The sequence below is a fragment of the Pyricularia oryzae genome, chromosome 4 (assembly GCF_000002495.2).
Source record: "Pyricularia oryzae 70-15 chromosome 4, whole genome shotgun sequence".
Taxonomy (NCBI): domain Eukaryota; kingdom Fungi; phylum Ascomycota; class Sordariomycetes; order Magnaporthales; family Pyriculariaceae; genus Pyricularia; species Pyricularia oryzae.
The window spans coordinates 5,005,940-5,032,879 of NC_017851.1; the positions used below are offsets into that span (position 1 = coordinate 5,005,940).

Sequence of the window (26,940 nt, forward strand, 5' to 3'; positions counted from 1 at the left end):
GAGCTGGTGATGCCAATTCGTCAATTTAAAAGTGAGGGGAACAAGCGTCTTCGCACTGCAAGTCAAACACTCACAGGACCCTGCAGGTGTTTGCTCGGTTTTTCAGCAATCCGGTCAAGAAGGTTATATGGGGTAGATTTGATGAAACAAGAATATCTACCCATCTAATATCTTTCTGCTTGGCAAACTGGGTAGTAAGATCGTCGCATTGCATACTGAATTGTCTCTTGGCAGTTGTAGTGAGAGTAGTAGCAAAATAGGGGCCCCCCATTAACGTGGATTATATTGCAAATGACGCTGCAGGATACGTGGATACATGTAGGCAACTGATTGGATGATATGTCATGCTAGGCATATTTCATTTAAAACATGCACTGCCAACCCATACAAACTAGGTGGTCAACATGGGGCTTTGAAGTTCAACCGGATGAGCAAAGCTTGCTAATTCCATCAAGACAGAAGACGCCCATTACCCACTCATGTGACAGAATAATAGATACCATTCCCTCCCACAAATTGCCGCTTCCCTTCTCGCTCGTATATCCGCAGGCCTCCCCAAACTCAGATGCAGTAAGCACCACCGTTCTGCTCGCTGCACTTCTTCGGGCTGCACTTGGCGCTCAGCACCCACTGCTTGCTGGAGTTGCAGACTTGGATGTCGGACCCCGAGCAGCGGTACTTGCCGGGCGTGCAAGTCGTCGGGGGCGACGACGGCTTCGGCGTGTTCTTTGGCGGGGTGGGCTTGGTTTGACGGCCTTCAAGCACGGCACCCTGAACCGGGGTCCCGGGCGCCGCGACCGCAACGCCGACGAAGATCAAGGCGAGGATGCTTGATGCCTTCATGATGAATGACGGATTGATCAAAAGTGGCGTGGTTTGTGGTGGAGGTATTGTAGCCGATTTGCTTGTTTGACCGGTGGTAGCCGCTGCTCTTGCTCGGGTAAAGAGTAGGAAGAATTGTCGAGGCTGCCCTGCAGACAAAGGTTGATGTTGGAGAGAGATGTGGAAAGGTCTGTCCCTTATATACACGTTTGATATCTATACATACTCATGGCTCGAATTATTTTGCATAATAGTATCAACAATATCTAGCTGATTGACCGCCTTTGACCGTGCCGCAATCGGGCTTTTGGTTATTCTCTGGCTATTGGATGACTGCTTTGAGCAAAAGTCCCTATTGGTCAAGTCACTAAATATTGGTCTGACATAAGAGCCGCCGGAAAGATATTCACTTGGCGCTCTAGACAAAAAAGCACACATTCCAGACTGCAAGACAAAGAGGAGTGGGGCTTAGTCAATGCATATAGTGGGGAAGAATGAAAATGTGGGATTCGGAACAAAGAAGTGTAGCTTAAACATCTTTCCATGTGCTAAGCGGCTAGCCAAGCAAAAATAAAAAGTTCTAGACTATTACATTCGATGTGCCAAGAGCTTGGATCTCGAACTCGATTCTAGATCGTCTGACTCCAGGCCTAATGCATGCTAAGCAGCCGATTAAACATCCTGGGGTACCGAAGCGAATGGGATGAGGGAATCACTGATCGTGTTCCATTGTTTTTATGTAAAAGTCGGGTAATCAATTATGGTCTCTGTGTCCTCTTCGCCGGGCTATCCATTAACCCGAGTCTAGAACCTGATCACATAACGCAACTGTTTCTCTTGATATTGACTCTAGGCCCTATGGCCTATCAATGTAGAGCTAGCGGTTGTTTGACACCTCATATGCAGGTAATACTCCAGCGGATGTAAGATGTTCCATTCCCGAGGAAATATGTTGTTGATGACCGTAATCAAAATCTTGGCACTCGGCTAATATCACGATAAAAAAGGATTAAATGCAGTTTTTGTGAAGAACGTGGTTCGAAAATCGCTCATTCCGTCAAGTGGACTTTTTCTTCTGCTTACGAGCTACTTTTTTCTTCTCTTTATTTTGTTTCATGTTCTTGGTATATGTGGTGTTGAACCAGACGATGGTCTAGTTCAAAGATACGAAGACAATGTGGCAGACTAAGCAGGCAACTGGGTATAACCATTTACCCACCAATTGGATGTGCATGTGCACGATCCTACCCCGGACCTAAAGTCTCACCTTGCTCCAAGCGTCAACCGTCACAGCTGATCACTACTAAAACCCTCCCAGCCCATGACCTCGAGCGAGGTTTTCTTTTTCCACGCCCTGATTTCCACCATATCAACGCCCTCAGGTTTCATGCCACCGGGAATAGTTGCGCCGTCGTCGCATTGAGTCATAGCCAACGTGTCAATCAAGCCTGGTTCTCTATCCACCAAGCGCCGTTCTGTTGGAGTTCTTCATCCATGCCATTATTAGCCCAGTCATCGGATTATCTTCACTACTTCTCGGTCAAGATACCTGCGCTTTTTTATTGGACTTACAGTCTTTCCCTCAACAGGGCCTTATCGGCATCCCATTTTTGCATAGTAAACTCTAATTCTTGCTCTCTTTCATGGCGAATCAAGAGCTCCTCGCTGGAGTGGAGCTGCTGCAACGTTAGACGGATCATCTCGCCATCCAGGAGGTGTGCAGGACAGTCAAGTACGCTGGCCTGGCGGGTTTTCGGATCTTCGATATACCTGAGAACGAAGACGTCCCCATGCCAGAACGGAGCAAACAAAGGCACCGAGGCGATACCAAGCCATTTCATTATGGTCTTGTTAGGCTCCATCGCCGGGTCAGTAGACCACAAAATCAGGTAACTGCCGTTGATTGACTCTTCTGTCTGATCGGTGGCATCAAGTAGTGTGCTACCCATTCCAGGCCAAAACGCACCATAATATGCCGAAAGGTTTGGAACTGGGATAGAAGTCCCGAATTCAGGATTCGGATTGCCCACGGGACGCTTGTAAAAGTCGACGGAAACAAGTTCTGTTGCTGCGGCGCCATCACCGATAATTCGCATGCATTGCCGCGTGTAAACTCTGTCCTTTAGCCGTGGAAAGTCTTCCTGATTATCATCTTTGTCGGGCGCTCTTGCTTCTTGCATTCGTTGCTTTGCCAATGCTTTGACTCTCATCCTGCTCCCGTATATCGTGGTATTTGTCGAGGACTGGGCCTGCGCAGGTGGTCTTTTGTAGTCATTAACATCGCATTTGACCAGCCTTTGCATTTCCGCCATGATATCGACAACGGCCGCTTCTCTAAAGAGCAAAGCATAATCGTCCTTCAGGGCAAGTGAACTGGCTGTCCACCGCGGCATCACAACACCATGTGACTGGCGCGTATGGTAAAAACCACGCTCGAATGGTCGCTGTGCGCGGTAACGAGCTAGAAACTGCCAACACAGCCAGCATGACTTCTTGCTGCACCCTATGAATGGGTGCTTTTCCTCTGCCCTCGACTCCTCCATGGCGAAGACGATTTGAATCTCTGCGTGGCAGTGTGTTGTAAACTTGCCGTCCTTCACATTCAGCACCGTCTTGAGATTATTTGTCGATAGCGGGCTGGTACCATATGCGCTCGCAGCAATAGACACATTTCTAGAAACTTCTGGCCATGAGTACGTAGCTGGTTCTGCAGGAGGAACTGCAAAGACTGTGATTTCGTTCAATTTTAACTCGGACTCCTGGGCAGCTAGTCGAAAGACTTCATATGAAGCTCTGATTCTGCCGAGGAAGGAGATGGTTTTCCGTGCTGCTACCATCTCCGCGCTTAGCCTATCCTTTGTTGTTGAGTAGCGAAGCTGGTAGGCTAAGGCTGTGATGATACCCAGCCGTTGTGTGTGCATCTCCGAGTCCGCAAAAGTGCCGTTCGCCGCGGCAAGGGAAACGCAATTCTCTGCAAGCTCCAGAGCAACAGCCGTTGACCCTTCGTCACAAAAGATGCCGCCGAGTGTTGCTGTTGCAGTGCTGGCCATCCTCGACACGTAAACGCCCAGTCTCTGTTGATTGTGGCCCAGAACCTGAGCCCAGAATTTGTCCTTGTCTACCGCAGGAGCTCTCGACCGTACCACGGCTTGAAGCCTAAGCCACGTTTGAAGACCATGAAGCAGCCCGCAGTCCTTGTCGTCAAGACCCCCGTTCTTGGCAATGAAGACTGTGGGACCGTTTTGTAGATCCTTCCACACCATCCCGGCTGCGGCGACATGGTTCGCCGCGTTTATCCTTCCACCATCAGCGGACCTTTTTCGTTTCTGCCATGTCTTTTCACCCTTCTTTTCAAAAGATGGATTCTTCTCTCTGGCAAATATCTCGGCAACGTGGTCGAGGAATCGATTGAGTAGGGCCCGGCGTTCGGTCCCGCTCATGCCTTGGCCGATGGACTTTGACGCAGGATGATCCCCGTCGATGCTTCCATTGTCCGAGATCTCGGAGTCGAATAGATTCACGTCCTCGGTTTCAGGAATCGCTCCCTTCTTGTCAGGTGCATGCTGGGACCCGTTGGAGGCTAAGAGGCACGCGGTCGCCAGGAATTCAATCTCGCCGACGCGGGGTGCGTTGGCCATTACCGGTTGTCTTCTAAACAAACACTTTCTGAGAATCTCTAGTCTACGATTGCAAATAGAACTGGCAGCTCTCGATTGGTAGTTTGGCAGAACCAAGATTGGCAAAATCATGCGGCAGACGTGATACAGAGAGGAGTCAATGGGCTATCGACTCCGCACGATCGATTGAGTGCGTGGGAACTGGATGGGCGATTGAACTGGAAATTCGTGTGTGGCTGACCAAGCATGCAAGACTCGGGTGAGGGGTGTTATCTCTCTGTCCAATGCTATGTGTTGCCATGGCGGCCATTATTTACATCCTGCTGTGCGACCACCTTTGCTCGCACATGACCAAGTCCGAACCGGTAAATAACCCCGATCGCCCCTAGCCAGCGCGCGCATATCTGCCTGTTGGCAGGCAAGCGGCCTGACTGACAAATCACGCATCTGCCGAGAATGTATGCATGCAAATGCCTAGCTACGATGCATGGTCTACGCAAGTGAGTGGCAACAATCCGTCACTATGGGCCAATTTCATCTTGAAATTGGTCAGGCTGCGTGTTGTTGGTGACACGGAGGGTCCCAAACACAGTGACTGGCAGTTCTTGGCTAACCTTTAATCTACTTATATGCATTCCCATTGGCGTATTCTGTTTCTGAAAACGTCTTTGTACTACCCACCAGACGTCTCCTAGACTAACTACCTCATGCTCAGAAGGTGCTTCGGCTTCCTGCCATTCGTCTCCGCAGCGATGTCCCGCGCCCACCCGGCCTCCCAATACGTAATAATGAAGGTGGCCGGAGCGGTCTACTGCTGACTATTTTAGAAGCTCACTTTCCTGTTGCAGAAATGGCACTGGCAGCTCGCCCCAAACTTCTTTCTACTCATTCTTATTCGGAATTCCTACTATCAATACTTGCACAGCACTTTAACACAGCTTAGTACCTCCATTTTTGCCAGCATCATGTCTCAGGCTATCGAAGGCATCCAGACCAAGATTGGTCACACCTTTGGAAACCAGCGTCTGTGCGATGAGGCCCTCACGGCGGCGGGTGTCACGTTGCGGATGTCGGCTACATCCCAGGTCCACCACCTTGATGGAAATGCCGCTCTTGCATTGATCGGAGATGGTATTCTCCAGATCGGCGTCGGCCTGCGAAGCCGCGGTTTGGGCGAATCAAAGGGTAAATACTCTCCACTAGCATCACATTAGCGAGCGGTATTGACATTCTCTTTTGGTGTAGGGGAGGCATCGGATCGGTTGAAGAACATTGTCAGCAACAAGAACCTGGCCAGCATCTTTGACACGGCGCAGCTGGGTCCTCATGTCATTGGCAACCCTTCCCAGTGGGGAGCAATCTCGGCCAAGACCAAGGCGACCGTCGTGGAAGCTCTACTGGGGGCCGTCTACGTAGATGCCGGCATTGAGGCTGCCTTTGCAGTCATGCGCCACCTCCAGATCGAGTGATGAAGTATCGGTAACGTAATTACCTCTAACCCCCCCCCCCCCCCCCCGTTATATGAGCCACTACGACATTCGTGGTGTTGGATGACAAACTACAGTTTTCGTGCCTGTCGTGGACCACTCCGGGATAGCTCTGGAGGGGAGATTTGGAAGCTTGTACGCGAATTGCCCACCTGCAGACAAGCCGCGAAAGCTCAATCCAAAGTATAGCCCGAGCTTTGTCGAAAGGAAGGCCGCTCTCCTGTCGATGGACCGGGCTGTGCTATGCTTTAGGGTGTGACAAGTCGCCAGGATGGCAAATGCGCACAGGCTTCCGAATATCCTCTCCAGAGGGATCCTGGAGTGGTCGACGACGGTGCACCCTGTCCGGCATTGTATACTCTACGGCCAAGGGGATACAATGCGTCGGCTTGGAGCTACGGTTGTTGGTGACAATAACCGACCCAAAGTGCGCCCGACTGACTTTGCAAGAAAGATGCAAGCGGTGTGGCTATGGCCAGTGTCGTTCGGAAGGGGAAGAATGTTTTGGGAGGAATAACTGGCTGATTTGGTGAAAAGGCAACAAGGGGCAATCTCGGAGGAAATCTCAACGCTAGCTGGGTCTAATTCAACATTGGACCAGGATCAATTTGTTAGGTGCTGGTATTTGTTTACACACACTCTTTTGAATACACATGCATACAGCTCCCATTCAGGTGCTGTTATTGACCCTTATATCAATGTCCATGGCGTCGGGTGATAGTGCAGGAAAATGTGATCACTTTGTCAATGTCCAAAGAGGACAGGATAGTCCTCGACGTCCAAAAGATTACAAAAAGACACTCGGTGGATCCCTCACGGCGCCTGCTATATCATCTTGTAAAGTTCCCTGGGCCGAATGATGGCCATGGACTAATAATCACAGCCATGAATTGGGGAGAGTACCAAGACCCTGGGCAATAAAACCCTTTTCTGCGCATTTGGCTATCATCCTTCGTTGAAGCGCGCGGAAACCTCACATCGGCAACACCAATGCTCTAAATCTAATTTATCCGACTAACCCAAGTTAGATGAGACAGGCACCTGTCGCGAACGGTTCTACCGATAGAACTGTTCCAGACGTGATCCTTGACTTTCTTTAGATCTCGGTCTAGGTACTAGACTAGGTCTGGTCTAGTTTATTTCATACCACCTGGTCAATCAAGTCGTCACAAGAAACCTGCCTGCTGTACAGATTGCAGCTACTGTGGAATGTTCGACTGTGAATACCGTAGCTTGTGTACCTACGGCACGATACTTTCATCGTTAATTCTGGCAGACCAAGACATCGTTTGTCCAATTAGATGCCAGCTTTAAATCTGGCCCAAAACCAGGCACAAGAAGAATTTGGATGCTGACGTGCGAACGCCAACCCTATTTGCTTACTACACCCGCTCCCCTGCGCCCCTGACTATCAGATGTCGTTCATGCAGGGGAGCCAATTGAGATTAGGCGCCTGGCCCGGTGGAGGCTAGGGGCTGATGCTAGCGGATGCTGCCCACCATTATACCATTTGATCCAATGTTTTGTACCGTACCTGGTGCCTTGGGGCGTGCCCCGTGCGGGGGCGAAGTCAAACGCGCCGCCCGCGTGGTGTCTTGACAAGCGCGTCTGATTCGTCGACGCCGCGGGCATGGCATTTCCGTTTCCAGTTGATTTCTGGCACCCGACGCCCGTTGCCCGCTAGTGCTTCGCCCAGATGACAGTCTGCTCCAATTGAATAAGCACAGCCAGTACCAAGGAAACCAAAAAAAAGGAAAAGGAAAAGAAAGCAAATCCTCCGCAGCGCCCAAAGCCCCTCGAATTTGTGCAAAGGACCAACCGGCGCAAGACATGGACCACATGCAGGAGATGCAAGGTAAATATGGTCGCGGGGGCCCGCTATGGGCATTCCGGATGAAGATAGAGGAACGTTTTTTTGTCTATTTTCTTGATCGTTCCTTTTTCGGTTTTGTTTTGTCGTGTTATTGTGTTTTCCCCCCATAATTCGTCACCATCATCGTCGTCGTGATGGCGTACGGAACCCTCATGTTCTGGGCACTATGCCTAGTGCCCCACCACGCCTTTGCGGTAAATAATATCGACAGTGAACAGTATGCGGTTGGGTCGGAGGCTTGGAAACGAGCAGGAAACCACTTGAACGAGCACATCCCGGACCTGGCCCTGCATAAACGCCAGATACGAACCGCCGATGCGATCCCCCTCCGCGTCAGGAGCGCAACGCAATCGGATATCCATGGCGCTCGGGATATCGTCCAGGCCGCCATGGCCGAAGCCGGTGTGCGCAACCAGAAGCGCATGCTGAACCCGGCTCGCAACACATACTATGCCGACCAAATATTCGACTCGACGCTCCAGAAGCGCGATTACATGGTTCCACAGCTGCCCAAGGTTTCCGACGAAGCTGCTGCTGCCGCTGCGCTCTTGGCCGAGGTAGACTCGCTTCAGTCTCGCCGATCGCTAGCCAAGAGGGACGGCAACGACAAGAGCAAGTTCTGGATGGAGAACATTGCGCGCAAGGGTTCCATGCCTTGGGGCGATGATCCGGACTACCAGGTCTTTCGCAACGTCAAGGACTTTGGCGCCAAGGGCGATGGCATTCACGATGACACCTTTGCGATCCGACGTGCCATCCTCGCCGCATCTGGCAAGAAGCCTGAAGTAAACGCCCGCTGCACGGGAGATTGCGCTGGCTCCACGACGCAGAACGCCATTGTGTACTTTCCTTCAGGCACTTACCTTGTCAGCGGCACGATTCCAGCTTTGCCAGCGACGCAGCTCATCGGCGATGCCACCAACCCGCCTACCCTGAAGGCTGCCCCGTCGTTTCTTGGGCTGGGAGTCATCTCGACAAAGGAGTTCCGCGACGACACCAACGTAACCAAGATCAAGGACAAGCGAGACGACTCGAACGAGGTTTCCACGGCGGCTGGCGATAGCTTTTATCGCCAAATCAGAAACTTGATTGTCGACATCACCTCGGCACCCCAGGACGGCTACATCAGTGGCATCCACTACCACACATCGCAAGCGGCCTCGCTCTCATTTGTGGAGATTCACGCAACCAGCATCAAAAGCAATCCCAACACGACACAAATAGGAATCTTCTCCGAGAATGGCAGCGGAGGTCAAATCAGCGATCTGACCGTCGTGGGAGGAAAAGTCGGCTTCTATGGAGGAAACTCGCAGTTCACCGCTCAGCGCATCAAGTTCCGCGAGTGTGGCACCGCAGTTCGGCTTCTCTGGGACTGGAGCTGGGTATGGAAGAGCGTGGAGGTTGCCAACTGCAACACGGGATTCCAGCTCCACGGCGGCGACACCTTGAACAGCGAGAGTGAACCCGGTGGCTATCTGGGATCCATCCACGTCATGGACTCGACCTTTGACAATGTCGGCACCGCTGTCCGCAATGCGCCCGCGTCGCACGAGCCTGGCGAGGAGACCACTAGCATCACCCTCGACAATGTTGCCTTTACCGGGCGGGTGGAACATCGCGTCTGGGACGGAGAGAAAGAGTACGTGCAGGGAACGCCCAGCAAGCTCGACACGTGGACTTTGGGCGCTCTGTATCTGGATCCTTCCAAGCGTGACCTGTCTCTGGGTTTTGAGCACGAGACTCGTCGTGAAGACGGCCTCACTGGAAACAAGACGAACCCCTCGTTGCCCAAAAAGGCCTACTTTGAGCGTTCCAAGCCCCAGTACACCGATGTCCCCGCCCAAAATTGGGTGCATACCAAGGACTCGTGCAAGGGAGACGGCAAGGCAGACGACACAGCGTGTCTGCAGAAGGTCCTGGACAAGAAAGGTTACATTTTTGTCGATGCGGGCGTCTATCTGCTATCCAATACCGTCACCGTCCACCCGGGCACTTTCATCGTCGGCGAGGCATGGTCACAGCTCGTCGCTCAGGGCAACAAGTTCTCCGACGCCGGCCAGCCACGACCCATGATCCGTGTCGGAAGCAAAGGCGACAAGGGCTCGGTGGAGATGCAGGACCTGCTCTTTACGACCAAGGGCGCCACATCCGGCGCCATCCTGGTCGAGTGGAACATCAAGGCCGAAGGGGAGGGCAAAGCCGGCATGTGGGACTGCCACGCCCGCGTCGGCGGCGCCAGAGGCACCGAGCTGACGCCCAAGGAGTGCCCCGCGTCGCCCTCTGGCGGCAGCAGGCGACAGTGCCACGCCGCCGCCCTTCTGATGCACATCACTCCCGGCGCGTCGGCCTACCTCGAGAACGTCTGGCTGTGGGCCGCGGACCACATGGTTGACGGCGCCTTGCCCGGCCGAGCCGAGCGCACCTCGGTGTACGCGGCTCGTGGCATGCTCATCGAGAGCAGCGATCCGACGTGGCTCTACGGCACGTCAGCGGAGCACGCTGCCATGTACCAGTACAACTTTTACAGGAGCAAAAAGGTCTTTGCGGCCATGATCAGAACCGAGGCGCCGTTTTTCCAGGATGAGAGGCCGATGTTGGTCCAGAGGGGTATCAGTTCGCTGTTTTCGGGGGATCCGATCTGCACCGCCGCGGATCTTTGCGGAAAGGCTCTGGGCGCCATCGTCAAGGGTACCAAGGATGTTACCATTGCTGGAGCGGACTTGTTTTCTGGTTATAACAAGGACAACAAGAACTGCGGTAAGTCTGGTTTATGCCCCTTTTTTTAGCACCAAGGTCTACTGAAGTATGCCTCGGCAGTATGAACATACCTTGACTGACATCTTCGCACTATAGCCTCCAACAACTCCTGCCAGAACACGGCAATAGCTGCGGACGACAACCAAAACCTGCAGCTCGGTAACGTCGTCTCGGTCGGCGCCAACAACACCATTGTATCAGACAAGAAGGCCATCCCGGCCAAGGACAACGTCGCCACCAACGCGAACCCAAAGTGGTCCCAGATCAACTCGGTCGCTGCTGTACAATCTGCCCGCGACGCGGGGTCCTGCCGCAACATCGATGCCTGGCCGGCCAAGCCCGGCGATGGCAAATACTTTGACCCGATCAAGTCCAAACTGCCCATGCCGTACCCCAAGATGTTTATCAACATGGTCAACGGCTCGCCGCTCCGCTTCAACAACATCCAGAAGAACAGCTACCAGATCAAGCCGTTCGACTTTGCCGACGTCGACCCCGGCTTCAGCCCGCAGGTGTCGCTGGAGTACGGACCCGGCACCTTCACCGACTGCAACGGCGAGGCTGGGTATCAGCTCAACGGGACGGGCAGCAAGTTCCAGATCCGGGCGACGACAAACGACAAGGACAAGGACAACAAGATGCGCGCGCAGTACAAGTTCGACTTCCCCGTCAGCGGCGTCCAGCAGGGCGCCGTCTACGAAATGAGCTCGCGCGGCAACGACCGGGCCGTCAACTTTGTGCTGACGGGCAGCGACAAGGTCGGGTACTGGAGCAGCCTCAACCCGCCGGTGGCGTGGATGACGCAGCTGCTCCCCGTCATGGGCGGGCGCAAGCTCCGCCACATCAGCATGCTGGGGTCGCACAACGCGGGCATCTCGGTCCGGACGGGCGGCACCATCGGGCCCTCGGACGCGTCCATCTGCCAGGGCGTCGACGTGCTCGGGCAGCTGCAGGCCGGGGCGCGGTGGTTCGACGTGCGGCCCGTCATCGGCAACGGCGGACAGCTGCTGACGGGCCACTACAGCGGGCAAAAGGCGCCCGTGTTTGGCATCAGCGGCCAGGCCATCGACGACATAGTCGGCAACGTCAACGCCTTCACCCGCGACAACGCCGAGCTCGTGGTGCTGTCGCTGACGCACGCGATGCAGACGGACGAAAAGTACCGCGACCTCGACGACGGCGAGTGGGACCGCGTGTTCGACGCCATGGAGAAGCTCGACAACCGCTGCGGCGGGCTCAAGGGCCAGATCCCCGACATGAAGCTCGGCGATCTGATCGGCAAGGGCAGGGCGTGCGTGATCGTTCTCGCCGACGGCGGCAAGGTGCGGCCCGACAAGGGCATCTACCGGCCCGGCGACAGCTTCGACTTCATCGAGCGCTGGAGCAACGTCGACAAGGCCGCCGACATGGCCGCCGACCAGGAGTCGTGGGTGCGCGCGAACCGGAACCTGGTCGCCGACGACAAGGCCCGCAAGGACAAGTTTGCCATCAGCCAGTGGATCCTGACAGTCAAGTCGGTGTCGGTTCTGACGTCCAGCATCGAGGACTATGCGCTGAACCGCGCCTACGACCCCGTGTTCTGGAGGGGCTACTCGAGCTGGAGCCCGTGGAGCTACCCCAGCGTGGTGCTCATGGACTTTGTGGGCATCATCAACAGGGGAGACAAGAAGCTGACTGACATGAGTGGGGAGGTTAGGGCGTTGATCATGGCGGTCAATCTCGGCTTGGCTAGTAGAAACTGTTGGGTTGGGGGCGGTGGTTTGGAGTAATTGGATTGGGATTTATTTCCATCGATTTTCGTTTGTTCTTTCGGCGTATGTGGTTCGTCATAATTGGAGAGATAACTATTGGATACCCTTTTTCATTTGTTGTTTATCGGTTTGCATTCTTTTCCACATAAATTTAGAATAAATACCTACCTACCTCTTTGACGCGTAGGTGGTCAATCTGAGTGTAAATACTTGGGCGCCACACGTTGTGGGTCTCCTCAAAGAGGGGGGGTTGGTTGCAACGTCGTGATTATCGACAAAATCGTGGGCCAGGCAGTATGCCATACAAATTGCTAGCAAAACCGTCGATAATAAAAATTAAATGCATGTTGCCAAACAACTACGTTGATAAATAAAATTCTGTATATATCCCAAGAAAATCCCATTGCGTATTTGAGTATTGACAGATTTAAAAATTCGAAGGTGCCAAGTGTGTAGTCAAGGTCGGGGTAAATAATATTTAGCGATTATGGTTATTTGTTTTTATTAGTTTGTTTATCGTTGGAGAACAATTTATATTCCCAACCTGCTTTCCATTGTTCCAACTTTTCTTATAAGCCTCTAGCTAGATAAAGAAACACGAGGAACTTCTTTTAGCAAATGTAACATTTGTCAGTAACTGTGGTTGTTTGGTAATACAGGCTTGAATAGTAATGTCGATAATTTTGCTCACAATTTGTACGGCTAACTGTCTGGTTCACGAGCTTGCAACCTGGTTACTGACGGGCCCACACTGTACACCCCCAGAACAATTGAGGTTACTTCCATGATTCCATCGGCCCAAATACAAACATTCTATTGCATTCAACTGCATGAAATATATAGACCCCGTGCTCTTTACAGCCAAGGAGCAAGCAGCAAAGCCGCCAGCCTCGGCTTGGGTGCTGACAAGAATCACAGTCGAATGATTTATTCACACGCCAAGTTAGATCGACGATCTCACTGCCGGTTAATTTGCTTGAGGATGAATGACCTGTAGTCAATCAAAAAGTGGTGACGGAAGCCATGGCTCGTCCGAAATGTCTTCTTTCGGCCTCATGTGGTGGTTTGCTGCAAAGACCCTTGCCCCTCATTGGGAAGTGACGCGGGCCAAGACCAGGGTTGGCGCTGCAAACCCCCTGCAACCACTTCCCGTTTTAGGAATCAGGCTTGTCCGGGCATCGCTGTTGCTCGGTGGATGACATCACTTTTGATCAACCACTTTGGGAATGAGATGATGTTTGCTCTGCAGTACTGTTTGACCTTGGGGTGAATGGATTTTGCATAGCGATGTCTTTTCCAATAAGTTAAAAGATGCTGCACTAGTGACTCGACTACGGCATTTTTTTTGTTGACCTCACTCAATTTTCTCTCTCCAATTCCTGCCATAATCTACGACAACTAACTGCGCCGGTGCTTGCATCACAAAACCCCCGCCAACGCAGTGAACTTGACCAAATAATGGTGTCCCTGCCACCAATGTTCAACCGCCGTCGGCGGCACCACGATGGCCCTGAGCTACCGACGCACAACAAGCACTCCTCGTCGGGTCGGCGCGACAGCAGCGCAACCCGCGTGCTCGCCGAGGAGTATAGCATGCGGCGCCGCCCATCAATAAAATTGTGGATCAAGCTGCATTGGCTGGACTTGTTGACTATGGCCATCTTTGGCGCGATCACTCTCGGTGTATGTACTTGCACGCCATTCTTTCGATTCATCTCGACCCACTCTCGGATGCAGAATTATCTAACCTTTCTCGAAACAAATATCAGATCTTCCAAGCGCCTCTCATAACCCACCGCCCATTCCCCGTCCGCTTCAACAGCAACTCGGACGGCTCATTTTCGTCCTTTGGCGATATCGTCTATCCCGAATTCGCCTACCCGCACCGGCCGCAGATCGTGCCCAACTGGGCCGCCACCATCGCGGCCATGTTCTTCCCGATCCTCGTCATGGCGCTGGCGCAGATCCGCGTGCGGTCCTTTTGGGACTTTTCCAACGGCGTCATCGGCCTGCTCAACGCGCTCGTCCTCAGCACCTTTTGTCAGATCCTGCTCAAGTGGCTGATCGGCGGCCTCCGGCCCAACTTTTACGACACGTGCAAGCCGGACCTGTCTCTGGCCGCCAGCAGGAACGAGAGCGGCACAGAGGGCATTGGCTACGGCGGCATCATGTACACGACGAAGATCTGCACGGGCGACAAGAAGGATATTGATAACGCGCTCGAGAGCTGGCCCAGCGGCCACACCACGGCCGCCTTTGCGGGCTTTGTCTACCTCAGCCTGTACCTCAACGCAAAGCTCAAGGTGTTTGCCAACCACCACCCGGCGCTGTGGAAGCTGGCCCTCGCTTACTTTCCGATCCTGTGTGCCGTGCTCATCGCCGGGTCGCTGTCTGTCGATGGCAGCCACAACTGGTACGATATTCTGACGGGCATGGTCATCGGAATCACATTTGCGCTGTCGGCGTACAGGTCCGTATACGCGTCGGTCTGGAACTGGCGTACCAACCACATCCCGCTGCACCGCGGCCTCCCATTCGGAGAAGATGAGGAGGACGTTGTGGGCATGCGGTGGACCATGACCAGGAAGGCCGGGTGGGGAAGGCGGACCAAGGCCAAGGGCATGCGTTTCGGGAAGAAGAAGCGGGGCACCGATGGTGGTGTCGTCGGTGGTGAGAAGCATGCGGCAGACCTAGGGCACGGAAACGGTATGGCCCCTGCCAATCACTATGAGGGCAACAATCTCAACAATCTCAACAACGGCAATAACGGCACGGAATTTGGAGCCGGCCCTGCAGCGCCAGGCTCAGCAGCGATGAGACATGATCCTGGCGTCCCGACGCAGCATGAAGTGCGGCGCGGGGGAGACAATTTTGTCTAGAGAGTTTGCAGCATGGATACGGACCCTGGCGGTGGTAATAATAAGCAATAAGCAACGACTGTACGACTGTTAGTAACGGCGTTTGGTTGGTGACTTGAGATTGGATAGCGAGTATACCCGTTATTTTGTGGTTACGATTGTACTTTTGACTAGGGATATTAGGCACCGGATACCATACCAAGTACCAAATAAAAATTAATACTCAGCCTTGTTTTCTTCCTGAGAACAACTCTTGTAATTTTGCTTTGCCAAAGCGTTGTAGTAAAGCCAGCCAGCCTTGTCTTGTAGCTATCCACCTGGCCTACAGGCTTCAACTGGACAGAAAAGCAATTGCGCACCACGTCAATGTCTGCAAGTCGTGCACAGTAAGGCAGCAGAATTGTTTTGCATTTCTGGTTCAAGACTGTGTGCTCCTACAATCCAACATCATGCGTTTGTTGATCTTGCCTGTTGGCGGGATCGGTTTGCACAGCTAAAGTCATATTCTTTATGCCGAAATGCAGCGGCCAACAATACCTCAATTTGGCTTGTTTAACTCTGTTAAGGTATCACGTGAGGGATGTGTACCAGTTCCTATTGGATTTTGTGTGGCTTGAAGGAACAAAAACAAGTAATGAACGACAGCATGACCAAACAAGTTCTCAGAATCCAGGGCAATTACCAAACAATTCTCGACTTCCGAGGCGCTGCTTACTAGATCCGGGGCACCCAAGGTGTATGGTGGGGTGGGCGTTTGGTAGCTGACAGTGAGGCGGAGGGTGTGGTCAGGGCCCGCCGCGACGTGCAATTCAATGCAAGTCACGCACCCGGGTGCCCGGCACGTGCAGGCGTTCTCAAGAGGCACGGTACAACGGAATGCTGAGACAAGCCCCAACGACTGCCGCGTTGGCAGTAAAGTCTCCAACTCCAACGGGTTCGTCAATGCAAAATCAGTTTCTTTCGCAAAACAACAAAGGTGCGAGGTCGCGCTACGCGATAATACACAGTACAGTCATGCAACGCGCTGATTGAAACTCGAAGTAAGGGTTCAGCCTCATTATACGAGACAGCAAACGAACACCCTCCCAAAGTCATGGTGGCTTGGCTGCATAAGGGTAAGCGTGCTTACATCCACGCAGTTCATTTTGGAGGGTTCCCTTGGTGCAGCATCTGGAGGGAGTGGGCCTAGAAGATTGTCCGACTTACTACAGACCCAGCTTGCTAGGCACGCCAGAAAACTAGAGGACATGGAGGCTGCTGTGATTCGCCCAAAATTCGCCCGCCAACCACAGGGCGGGTTTCTTCCCGCTTCTGCAACGCAGCCCTGAACCAGTTTGTTCAAGGGTCAACTCGGATTCGTTTGGCTGCGCATCGCGCTAATTTGCTTCCAAGCAGGGAAAAAAAAGAAGCTTAAGCCTCGAACCAAAATTACTGTTGCTACAGGTCTTTTGTCAGCGGGTCTCCCTAAGGCTGGGCACACTGAGCAACGTCAATGTTTGTTTGCTTGTCAGTCGCCTTGGTGAGTTTACTAAAAGATGCCCAGGCTGGGGGCGGGTCTGGGATGACATGGATCCAATCCCACCATAATGGATTCGAGTCCTTTGTGCACTCAACTGCCGGTATATAGGACAAGGCACGGAACTGAATCTTTTTGCAATCTTCACTCCCTCATCATCATCAGCATAACAAGACCACGTCAGGATACTAACGGCGGCAGACAAGCCACTAAACAGTCCTGACGATCAGCTAACTATACTCCCAGGATCACCCGAGACATCTGTGCTGTCCTACTTTTTTTTTCTTTTTCGTCGTTTGGAACAACTAACCATCAGGATCACGATACCTACTGTTGAAGAACTCGTCATAGCAAGAGTCCAACGGCCTATTTCTATTCCTCATTCCCGCCCCCTTCCAACCATCCCTTTCCCAGCCGTCATCAAACATCTTTACTACCAAAAGACTATCTCATTATAGGAACAAAAATGCATTTCACTACTTCAGCGGCCGTGGCCTCCCTCATGGCCTTTGCCTCGATGGCCAACGCCCACATGATGATGGCCATGCCGAAGCCCTTCCCCGGTACCATCAGCAGCCCCGTCCAGGACCTGGGAGCCAACTACATCTGCCAGGGCAAGCTCTCGGGCGGCTCACCGATGGAGCTCAAGATCGGATCCAAGAACAACAAGATCACCTTTGCGGGAACGGCCGTGCACGGCGGTGGCTCCTGCCAGGTCGCCATCACGTACAAGGAGAAGCCGACGGCGACCGACTTTCGCGTCATCACTTCGTTCCACGGAGGCTGCCCCATGGAGAACGGCAACGAGAACCTCATGCCGGCCGACGCCGCCAAGCCCCTGGATTCCGGCCTGACTTACGACGTACCCGAGGGCATCCCAGGAGGCAACGCCATCCTCGCCTGGACCTGGATCAACAAGATTGGAAACAGGGAGTTCTACATGCAGTGCGCCCCGATCAAGCTCACCGGCACCCCGGGGTCCAAGGCCGCGCTCGAAAAGCTCCCCAGTATCGCGACCCCCAACATTCCCGGAAGCGGCTGTGACACGCAGGCTCAGGGTGATTTTTCCTACGAGTTCCCGGGTCCCGTCGTCAGGATCGGCCACTCCCGCCCGATGAAGGTTCTCAAGGGCTGCAAGGTCGACAAGGGCACTGGCGGCGGCGGCGGCGGCGGCGGCGGTGGTGGTAGCGATGCTGCGCCCGCCCCTGAGCCCCCCAAGGAGGACAAGCCGGCCAGCCCTCCCCCTGCCACTCCTCCCCCCGCCGCAAACCCTCCCCCCGCGGCCAACCCTCCTGCCTCCGGCGGTGGCGGCGAAGGCGGCTCCTGCACCGACGGAACCTTCAACTGCATCGAGGGCGGTACCAAGTACCAGCAGTGTGCGCACGGCAAGTGGCAGGCTACCATGTCGATGGCCCCGGGGACGACCTGCAAGCCCGGCGTGTCGACGACGCTGTTCAAGAGGTCCGTCGACAGGTTGCATGTGCGCGACTTTGGTCACATGGAGATGGTGTAAGTCGGAGACGAGACGTCTCTTTTTTCTTCCTCACTTTTTCTTATTTCCTTTGTTTTTGCTTCAACTTCACAATCTTTTACTGTTCTGTACATTCATCCTTTGGAGTTTTTTTCTTTTCTTCGCGGATTGGTTGGGTCATTGGGTTCGGTATTGGATGGTTCAGGCGTTTTTGACTTTCAATGTGCATTTTTTTTTGGGAAACGGCAGCATCGCATCATCTCGGCATACCCTCACCTATTTCCAATGGTCATCCCCCTGGTCGGGCTATAACGGATTGGAAGCCACAAAAAGTGCGAATTTGGTCATTTTTAGAATTTACTGATATCCCTGGCGTTTGTGCCTTTGGCAAAAGCATACATACAATCTTTACTTGTTTTCTTGAGATTTCAAATCAGATATATTTAACATTATTCAAAACTTGTTGCACTGCGTGTTTGTGGGCCACTTGGCGACTCCAGTCGCTGCAGAGCTCAATTTACGGTGGTTGACAGTTCCCGTACCCACCTGTGGTAAGACACTTACACTAGGCGCCCAGCTGGCGTGGTCAGAAACGTGGCGAGTACAGTAAGCGATAGGGATCCCCCCACCTGCCCGGCGCAGGGCACATTATCGTAATCTTTGCGCCTTTGGTTCTGCTGCCTGGCCTGCCTGATTCGGGGCTTCGCACCTTTTAACCTTCTTTTCTCTGGACCTCGACCCGTTCTCCATCTTCACCACGCACAGATCGACGGTAAAAATAGCCCAAAGCTCAGTACCTGGGCATCGTACTCTGTCGCAGTATTGAACCTTTGTAACGCCAATTGCGCTCAAGCAAGTCAGTGTAATTCGCAAGAATCGGAGGTTGATGTTCAGAATCTGCGATTCGATAACGTGAAAAGGATTCCATTCGACAGCTTCAGTCTTCTTTTCTATAGAATTCTCTCGATCTTTCAAGGAGTGTCTCACAATCAGCTCCTTTGGGTCGAACTGCCCTACAAAGAACAAACGGTCCACGGTAGCCTGGCCGAGACCTTCGGCTCCGAAATTATGTTCAGCGCTAGGCATGCCACACCGGTTATCACCACTGTACCGGATGCCCAGCCCGTGAATGGGCCTGGGCCTTCTTCGTTCAGGCAGCCTGTCCGTTTTTCAAGCGTCAGCCGCAAGGGTCCTGAAATTACGGTTGTGGTCGCGCAACATGCAGCTTGACCCCACCTCGAGCTTTTTACCCGCAGGCAGACGGCGCCAAGGTGGCTTTATTGTCAGCGGCCTCTGCTGTGCTTCTGGTCATCATTTATGGGCTTCAGGCCCTTTACCTATCCAGAAAGCTTTGGATCGTTCAAATGGTGGTTCAGTTTCGAGATACCTCGGTGCCACAAAGGAAGAAGACAGAGACACGTAAGAAATCACAATGGGAGAGGGAAGCTCCTGCGCCATTTGCGCCGGCCATTTTTACGCCTGCATCGCGGAAAAGTCCTGGTCCAAAGCAGTCAAGGCAGCCGTTGCCGAGGGTGAAGAGCCACCCAGCCATGAGGAACTGGAGGAGAAGGAGGACTACTGTGGCTCCGATCCCGCCATTATAAGCAAAAAGGACATCAAATGGATGGAAACAGTTGGTCTGGTTGGGACCAACCCAAACGCTAAGGGAGTTGACCAGTGAGCAAAAATATCTTTATTTTGGCCTAGAAACACCAGAAACATCATGTCCAGCCTGGCTCGGGTCTCTAGCTACATTTTTGTTGTCTTCATTTTTGACACTTTATTTTCACCCAAAGAGGTTTCGTGACTTACCACGGCTACGAAGCCGAGTTCACTGTCACGCCTACCGACGCCACAGTCCCCAATCATGAGGATTACGTCCTCCAGGGCTGGTTCGCATGCTACGAATCCTACAACGAAGAGACCGATGACCGCGTGGCTTTCCCCATTCATCCGACATGCTACGACCTCTTTCGCCGACGTCTGGCCTATGATTCCGGCGAGGACGGCAAGGCCAAGGTGAAAAAGAGCACTCTCTACCAAGTCATGCGCGAACTTCACTCGTCGAGGTTGGATCACGAATTGGAACACTGGGGAGAACCTGAACCTCCCGAATCGGGTCAATGGGTTGAAAAGCCCGGCGAGGAGATTTTCCAGGCGAATCCCGCATGGCCCCTACCGGACCTGCAAGAGAAGATCGGAAAGCAGTTGAAAGATGGGTATTTTGACCGGGCGCCGGGACCTTCTTGTCCCGACTTGGGCGCAAAGGTGAAAAACGACCCGTTCAAGAAGCTGCCCTGCGAAATCATGCTCGAGATCGGCAAGGGACTCGGCGACTCGGGCGACCTGACGGCTTGGGCCAACGCGTCCTGGTTCGCACACGTCAGCATCCGCAGCGCGCCGCTGTTGTTCTGGAGAGACGTGGTCCGTACCCAGCTCGCCTGGTTCTTTGAGCTGCTCGACTGCCTCGCTGAGGAGCAGCCAGACGCATCCAGCGACGACGAGAGGCAAAAGCTTGCGCATCGGCTGCGGTCGCTCTACATCTGGGCCAACACCATCTCGACGCCCCGCCGCTGGATCGATCAAGGGCGCTTCATCCGCCTAGCCAACCGCCGCCGCATCTGGAGGGCGCCGTGTGCGGCTTTGGTAGACCTTTACCTCTCAGAGTGCAATGCGGAAATCGCGGGGTCAGAGTGGGAGCAGCTCTGTTCGACAGAGGCCAAGAGCTGGAAGAGGTATAGGGTGACCCACGAGGAGGGACTTTCTGTGTTTGGCGATGAGCAGAACTTTATCTTTTACGAGGATTGGCGGGACGCTACAAAACCTCAGGTTTTTGAAGCCTTCTTCAGAGCAACGGACGGCTGGCTGGTCGGGCTTGGGGTTACCACGGATGGCCGAGAGCCGCGTAGGATCGGGGCAACTGGGGATGTGGGCGGAGTGCAGGTTGTTTGTTCGGCAGCAAGCGTACCCCCAGGCGACTGGATCTGTGGCATCTTGCTGCACATTCCAGTCATTGACATTGTCGGGACCGTCTCCAATGACAGGAAGACTTCGGTCAAAGGTCTAACGGTGAGTGCTATGGCCTCGGGGTTCCCTGAGCTGTAGATACAAAGTGTTAACTTGGAGTCCCCGTGTTAGGTCATCTGCTCGTCAGGTCTCACAATCCGCCTCGGTGAGACGACTCAAGGCCATGCAGTGCGGCCACTGATGGCCCGGGGACCCCGACAAATAATAGGTCTGACCATCCAGGCTGCCGCCAGGAAGGACGAAGGCCACAGGCCTCTGCCTTTTACCGGCATTGGAATCCTCACACTGTGGGATAGCCAGCTCGGAGATGGCAATAGCAATGATGACGACGGCGAGGACGAGAACAACAATGATAACTGCATTCTGCCCAACGGCATCGCCCGCCTGCGAGGCGACGAGATGGCCATCGACGACATCCTCTGGTCCGAGCCTGGAACTTGCCACTTCGCAGAGCCATACTACAACAACACTTCGCTGAGGTTTGTGAACTACGATGAAAGCCGAACGAGAGCAGAACTCGTGGAGCTCAACGATGACCTCGTGCCTCACGACGTTCTGCTGTGGGCTGCAGACACATCCGAACTCGCCCAGCTGAAGCGCATTTCCATCTTTATCGCGTATTCTGACGAGGTGGACAATGTAAAATTTGGCGTGTTTGACATCTGCGGGCTGGGCGTGGAATTCGTCGATGGTCACCCCGACGGCAGCAGGTTTGTAGGCCTCAGGGGGAGAGAGTCTGGGTCCATTGAGCAGGCTGAGGGGGCGGCGCGAAAGCAGCCGCAGCTGGCGCGGGGATCTGACGCTGCCCTCACCGAGATGCAGGGAGGCAGGGGCAATTGGCGAATCGATATGGATATTGACGGGCCGGGCGGCGAGTTCATCACGGGAGTTTCTAGCCATGAAGGTTCTAACGATTGGCCTGTTTCTGGTCTCAAGGTGAGTAGTGCTGTTTTGTTGTTTTCATTTTTGGGTCTGGCTCCAAAAGCATCCCTCGACTCTTTTCACCTGTTAACCTGTGGGATGAATAGTTCCGGACAAATAGAGGCCGCGAGGCCGGGTGCTGGTTGGACAGTAGCGATGACGATGGTAACTTTCCGCAACGGGCTTCGTTCGAGGATCCGCCTGGCCGCACTTTGGTTGGGATGGTTGTGCGATTTGACTGCGGGCGCGGGAGGGACACCAATGGTAACCGGGTAAGTGCTTTTCGTTTTTGAGCTCTTTCCGTTGATAATTCTAGCCCGTGTCAACTCGGCCTCTGTGTTCCAGGCCGATTGGAGTCAACCCTTGTGTGAGGAACCAGTATCTCTAACAGCAGTCTGTTGGACTAGACTCACAAGAGCTTGACCAACATGGGAGGGATTGCGATGCAGCTTGGAATCGGTTCAGAGGGCATGATACCTGATGATGACTCTTACTACGAGGATACCAGATCGTACTACTACAGCTCTGACGAAGATGATGAGGGTAATGGTGACGATCAAGAAGACGAGGGTGATGAGGACAACGAGGGTGATGAGGACAACGAGGACGATGAAGAAAACGACGAGGATGACGAGTGATTGCTGGATTATTAAATATTGTGGTCGTTGGACAGGAGTCCGGGCCGCTCAGGCGTTGCGCAGCAATTGGCGATAAAAGACAGCCGTCTTAATGAACAAGGTGTTAATCCCAGTGAAGCATCCTGACCCCAGATAGAATTTACCTGGGAACTCGACCAGATCTTCTCCTTTTGTCTTCTTAGCCCAGAGATAGCCTGCATCAGGTCAAAATTCCGGTTCATCACGGTAGAAGAGTAATCGCCGCTTTGTTTCATGTTTCTAATGATAAACATTGTTTATCGCTCTATTTTTAGTTAATCTGTGAACCCCGTCAAGCTTTGATACAACGTAATGTGCCGAATGATGCATGGCTACGAAGATTGTACAGCTGGAGTTTTTGGACTACTTTCGACTCCACTAGAATTTGGCGCCGGGACCTGACCCTGACATTCCTTGACTGTGTCACCCGCAACACCGTTCGCATCATTCTTCTCTGTGTCCCCAGAACCCACCACAGCCGCAGCTTCCGCAGCAACATCCGCAGCAACATCTCCAGGAGCATCCTCGGGAGCATCCCCAGTACCGTTCCCAGTAGCATCGCCAGTACCGTTCCCCGTAGAATCCCCAGTAGCATCCCCAGTAGGATTGCCATTAGGATTGCCATTAGGATTGCCAGTAGCATTGCCGGTAGCATTGCCGGTAGCATTGCCGGTAGCATTGCCGGTAGCATTGCCGGTAGCATTGCCGGTAGCATTGCCGGTATCATTGCCGGTAGCATTGCCGGTAGCATCCCCGGCGCCATGCTCAGGACCCTCCCCAGGACCCTCCAACAACCCATCCCTCTTCTTCCTCTGCAACATATTCTGCATATCCTGGTACGAGAACCCAACCCCCTGCCCGTGGTAATCCATCTCGACTCCACCCCCACCACCGCCGTTCCCCTCCCCGTGCTGTCCCACGGCGCGCCGCTCCTCAATGTCCTTTTCGATCTGCGCCAGGATCTCCCTCGGCTTCCGCCCCTGGCGGTAGAGCTCCAAGATGCGGGCCTCGTGGCGCCGCAGGTTCCGGTGCCGGAACGTGGAGAAGGCCGTCGGCAGGCACAGGTCGTGGTTGTGGCCCTGGAGCAGACCGGGCCCGCCGCTGCCGCGGTGCTGGACGCGGTCGATGCGCCACCCCATGCCCTCGTACTTTTGCATCTTGATGTTGATGCGGTACGGGCAGCCCGTCATCTGGGACCGGGCCCGCCGGCGTTTTTTCGCCGGCGTGCCGCCGCCGCCCCCTTCGTCGTCGTCGTCGTCCCCGCCGCTGTCGGTTGCGGTGGCGGCATTATTGCCTGCGGCTGAACCGCGAGCGCCGGAGGGGGACGAAGAAGCGCCGCCGCCGGTGGCGGCAGTGTTTGCTGGTTTTTGTTTTGCTGCGCGGCCCCGGACGCAGCGAAAGGTGAGGCGGGTGCAGTTGTCGCCGGAGCCGCGTGGGTACCGCTCCGCAATGATCAGGTCGAAGCCATTCTGCAGGGCAAAATCCTTGAGTGCCTCTTCGGCGGCGGCAGCATTTGGATAGAGTAGCGACGGGGGCTGGGGCTCATAGGACATTGTCAGATCTCTATGTATGCCAATTGAGAAACTGAGTCCTCCATGCGAATTGAGCAAAGTGAACAGGCGTGGAAGGGAAAAAGAAAAATGGTAAACAGCACGTGAATGGCGTGTCGTGAACAGCAACCCCGCACTTTACATGCTTAGTAATGGATATTTCGGGTCGTCGGGTCGGCTTGGGCACTGAGTGGGCTGTCTGTCTTGGGGCCAATCCAACATTTTTGTTGGAAAGCTGACTTTCATCCAACGTACGTCGACTGTGATGCGGCGGGAAACCCTCGGGTCTTTGCAGATGCTCAATGGCCAATTTGATTGAGAGGATGCATAAGATTTTGTTGGATTTGTAAGTTTGGCAAAAAGCTGCAAGTTGAAAGCAAATTCTGCCGCTCGAGAACGTACATGCTTGCTGTGCCGTGGTGGAGTAATTAACGCGCAGGCGACAAACCATCGATGCACATAATTGTGTGCAATTTAATCAATCGCCGGGCTGAGACCAACCTTCGTATTGCGTATTTGTTATCCTTAATATTTTGCCCTTACTCATGCCAACGACGACCTAAAAGCTGACTTCTAGATAATCCCTCCAACCCGCCATTCCTCCAACATTCGTCCAAAAATTTTGCGCACGCATTCATCCTTGGGGGCAAATTCCGTCGCGCCCACCATTTTAGGATTTAGACCCAACCAGCCCTCGTCTGTGATGTGGCCAGGCGTACAGTTGATCACTGGCGCCCCGTAAGATACACTCGTAACGAGTATGACGCTACTACTGCCGGTAATTGAGGCATTCGACATACCGCTTGACTCAGCATAGTACCTAGGCTCTGCCCAATGCCAAGTCCCACACACCATAAAATGGCGCAGACTCCTTGTCAATAACCAGCAGCATCTGCACTCATTAATCGCTCTGCATGAGCGTGTCGTTTTCCTGTTTGAAGATCTGTAAGTACTCGCCGTGAAACGTCGGCCGCTTGCACGACACGGGTCACCACGCCTCGAGCGTCTTGGCCATCGTCGAGCCTCTCGATATCGGGCACCTTGGGGTGGCACAGGGCGCCATTGGCCAGCACAACGAACTGCGCCGTCGCGGTTGAATCGACAGGGTCTGCCGTGCCTCATCGGTCGTTAGGCGCACCAGCCACCACCTGCGCTCGTCTTTCCAGGCGAAACTTGTAGCCGCCGTCCTGCTAAATGCCTTGTCGCCCAACTCCCACTTCCTTGCAATGCGCATGGCGTGTAACGAATTTCCTCGCCCCGCGAATAGCAGTGCGTTGGAGATATCCCGTTTCCGCCAACAACGTCAGGCAAATGCTGGCTTCTACGTAGTCGATTGCCCTTTTTCCTGTCTCCCTATAATCCTGCCCGCTGATGGTGCTCAAAAACGTTTTGGGGAAACACAGTGGTGTCACTTGGTAACAATGACTGACGGGTATCACACCAAGACGTTCACAATGCACCTGTTTCTCTTTTATACTATTGATAAGGCTTCTATATACACCATCAACCTTTTCACACTAGCAGGTCGATGTCGCCTCCAAGCGGGGCTTTGTTATTCTCACGATCCTGTCTGACGTGCTACTCTACAACCATCTCCACGGAACTTGCAATGCCAGTTAATCACCACTCAGGGTCGGCAGAAATGGTTCCCAGTCGTCGATATGGCCTATGTTTTATGAATACAGTATACTTTATGCTTCATGTGTCTGATCTACCCATAATCGTCTTGACATTGCGGTCATTAGCTCTGCCGGAGTCCGGTGATAATATCAACACTTAACGATGAAAGAAGGTATGACATTCGCCTTTGGTGCAGGTTGCAGAAGCATGCACGATTTAAAGTTTGCCTTAACCCACTTTCTCGGGCTTTGCTGATTCTTTGGATTCTCTTTTCATTCGGCTGAAGTCCAAAGTTTACCACGTACTAGACTAGCTTGGAACGAAGGGAATAGCAGGTCGTCATTGCAAAAGAAAGCGGGAAAGCTTACTCTCTCCTTGCGGCCTGTAATCACGTTAATCATGGCCGTTGTTGAATGGAGTAGGGGGTCTACATGATAGCCCCCTATTATATTGATTCCTTGGTATATGTCACAAAGTAGGCCTCTGTGCTACGGTAGCAAGCCCTTTTATAGCTCACAGGGACCTACTTCCTCCGCATAAATATCGATAAGAAACGCATACACGTGTAATTTTACCAAAGGTCAAAATTTGCAGGGCGATTTTAGCCCTCGCGTTTACCTACGCAAATGCAAGCGTGCGTAGGTTATTATGAACCGACAGCAGTGCCAATTACTACAAAGCACTTCGCCCTACTAACTCACAAGTACACATGGTCATCGGTTCCGCCGATTTGACAATGCGCCCATCACATGATGTTGATGACTGATATAGCATAAGTAGTAAGTTGTTTGTTTCTTTTTCTTTTCTTTTTTTTCGGTTGGAACTGTTGATTTTCACATCTTTTTTTCTTTTCTGTTTCATTGGTCGACTTTTCTTGCTGCTGATCTTTTTTTCAGGCCATTTAGATGCGCGACAAAAGATGACATGGTCGCGCACAATAAGCATGGAATTTAATTTCTTATGGTATTTGCAAAGCTTCAGATGGATCGGAGCCGCAATTTTGCACCAACGATA

General features: G+C 53.2%; 10 protein-coding genes across 10 annotated transcripts; 7 read left to right on the top strand and 3 right to left on the bottom strand.

Annotated features, from left to right (window-relative positions):
* Positions 1-474: 474 nt before the first annotated feature.
* MGG_09998 (uncharacterized protein) lies at positions 475-843 on the bottom strand (the record flags this gene model as incomplete). The annotated part of the gene is made up of 1 exon (XM_003717462.1): positions 475-843. One exon carries the CDS (start codon positions 841-843, stop codon positions 562-564), a length of 282 nt encoding a protein of 93 aa, XP_003717510.1. The 3' UTR covers positions 475-561.
* A 993-nt stretch (positions 844-1,836) lies between these two features.
* MGG_09997 (uncharacterized protein) lies at positions 1,837-4,689 on the bottom strand. The gene is made up of 2 exons (XM_003717463.1): positions 2,395-4,689; positions 1,837-2,308 (listed from the first exon to the last, which is right to left on the bottom strand). Exons 1-2 carry the CDS (start codon positions 4,569-4,571, stop codon positions 2,110-2,112), a joined length of 2,376 nt encoding a protein of 791 aa, XP_003717511.1. The 5' UTR covers positions 4,572-4,689; the 3' UTR covers positions 1,837-2,109.
* Positions 4,690-5,223: 534 nt separating this feature from the next.
* On the top strand, positions 5,224-5,955 carry MGG_09996 (uncharacterized protein). Its single transcript, XM_003717464.1, has 2 exons — positions 5,224-5,624; positions 5,685-5,955. The coding sequence occupies exons 1-2, from the start codon at positions 5,405-5,407 to the stop codon at positions 5,906-5,908; spliced, it is 444 nt and encodes a 147-aa protein (XP_003717512.1). The 5' UTR covers positions 5,224-5,404; the 3' UTR covers positions 5,909-5,955.
* Positions 5,956-7,647: 1,692 nt separating this feature from the next.
* On the top strand, positions 7,648-12,475 carry MGG_09995 (glucan 1,3-beta-glucosidase). Its single transcript, XM_003717465.1, has 2 exons — positions 7,648-10,556; positions 10,653-12,475. Exons 1-2 carry the CDS (start codon positions 7,934-7,936, stop codon positions 12,323-12,325), a joined length of 4,296 nt encoding a protein of 1,431 aa, XP_003717513.1. The 5' UTR covers positions 7,648-7,933; the 3' UTR covers positions 12,326-12,475.
* A 1,063-nt stretch (positions 12,476-13,538) lies between these two features.
* MGG_09994 (lipid phosphate phosphatase 1) lies at positions 13,539-15,392 on the top strand. The gene is made up of 2 exons (XM_003717466.1): positions 13,539-13,990; positions 14,077-15,392. The coding sequence occupies exons 1-2, from the start codon at positions 13,766-13,768 to the stop codon at positions 15,184-15,186; spliced, it is 1,335 nt and encodes a 444-aa protein (XP_003717514.1). The 5' UTR covers positions 13,539-13,765; the 3' UTR covers positions 15,187-15,392.
* A 585-nt stretch (positions 15,393-15,977) lies between these two features.
* On the top strand, positions 15,978-16,407 carry MGG_17251 (uncharacterized protein; the record flags this gene model as incomplete). Its single annotated transcript, XM_003717467.1, has 2 exons — positions 15,978-16,099; positions 16,305-16,407. 2 exons carry the CDS (start codon positions 15,978-15,980, stop codon positions 16,405-16,407), a joined length of 225 nt encoding a protein of 74 aa, XP_003717515.1.
* A 740-nt stretch (positions 16,408-17,147) lies between these two features.
* Positions 17,148-18,600, top strand: MGG_13619 (uncharacterized protein; the record flags this gene model as incomplete). The annotated part of the gene is made up of 1 exon (XM_003717468.1): positions 17,148-18,600. One exon carries the CDS (start codon positions 17,148-17,150, stop codon positions 18,192-18,194), a length of 1,047 nt encoding a protein of 348 aa, XP_003717516.1. The 3' UTR covers positions 18,195-18,600.
* Positions 18,601-19,584: 984 nt separating this feature from the next.
* MGG_17252 (uncharacterized protein) lies at positions 19,585-21,257 on the top strand (the record flags this gene model as incomplete). Its single annotated transcript, XM_003717469.1, has 2 exons — positions 19,585-19,829; positions 19,949-21,257. The coding sequence occupies 2 exons, from the start codon at positions 19,585-19,587 to the stop codon at positions 21,255-21,257; spliced, it is 1,554 nt and encodes a 517-aa protein (XP_003717517.1).
* A 102-nt stretch (positions 21,258-21,359) lies between these two features.
* On the top strand, positions 21,360-22,738 carry MGG_17253 (uncharacterized protein; the record flags this gene model as incomplete). The annotated part of the gene is made up of 3 exons (XM_003717470.1): positions 21,360-22,115; positions 22,208-22,372; positions 22,508-22,738. 3 exons carry the CDS (start codon positions 21,360-21,362, stop codon positions 22,736-22,738), a joined length of 1,152 nt encoding a protein of 383 aa, XP_003717518.1.
* Positions 22,739-22,975: 237 nt separating this feature from the next.
* Positions 22,976-24,460, bottom strand: MGG_09992 (uncharacterized protein). Its single transcript, XM_003717471.1, has one exon. It carries the CDS (start codon positions 24,307-24,309, stop codon positions 23,089-23,091), a length of 1,221 nt encoding a protein of 406 aa, XP_003717519.1. The 5' UTR covers positions 24,310-24,460; the 3' UTR covers positions 22,976-23,088.
* Positions 24,461-26,940: the final 2,480 nt, after the last annotated feature.

What these genes read in the sequence shown, in the direction of transcription:
- MGG_09992 (XM_003717471.1), bottom strand. Translation starts at nt 24,309, where the DNA reads ATGTCCTATGAGCCCCAGCCCCCGTCGCTACTCTATCCAAATGCTGCC.
- MGG_09994 (XM_003717466.1), top strand. Translation starts at nt 13,766, where the DNA reads ATGGTGTCCCTGCCACCAATGTTCAACCGCCGTCGGCGGCACCACGAT. An exon ending in TTGGCGCGATCACTCTCGGT is followed by an intron (nt 13,991 to 14,076) that starts GTATGTACTTGC and finishes AACAAATATCAG; the next exon opens with ATCTTCCAAGCGCCTCTCAT.
- MGG_09996 (XM_003717464.1), top strand. Translation starts at nt 5,405, where the DNA reads ATGTCTCAGGCTATCGAAGGCATCCAGACCAAGATTGGTCACACCTTT. An exon ending in CGGTTTGGGCGAATCAAAGG is followed by an intron (nt 5,625 to 5,684) that starts GTAAATACTCTC and finishes CTTTTGGTGTAG; the next exon opens with GGGAGGCATCGGATCGGTTG.
- MGG_09997 (XM_003717463.1), bottom strand. Translation starts at nt 4,571, where the DNA reads ATGATTTTGCCAATCTTGGTTCTGCCAAACTACCAATCGAGAGCTGCC. An exon ending in GCCCTGTTGAGGGAAAGACT is followed by an intron (nt 2,309 to 2,394) that starts GTAAGTCCAATA and finishes GCATGGATGAAG; the next exon opens with AACTCCAACAGAACGGCGCT.
- MGG_09995 (XM_003717465.1), top strand. Translation starts at nt 7,934, where the DNA reads ATGGCGTACGGAACCCTCATGTTCTGGGCACTATGCCTAGTGCCCCAC. An exon ending in CAAGGACAACAAGAACTGCG is followed by an intron (nt 10,557 to 10,652) that starts GTAAGTCTGGTT and finishes TTCGCACTATAG; the next exon opens with CCTCCAACAACTCCTGCCAG.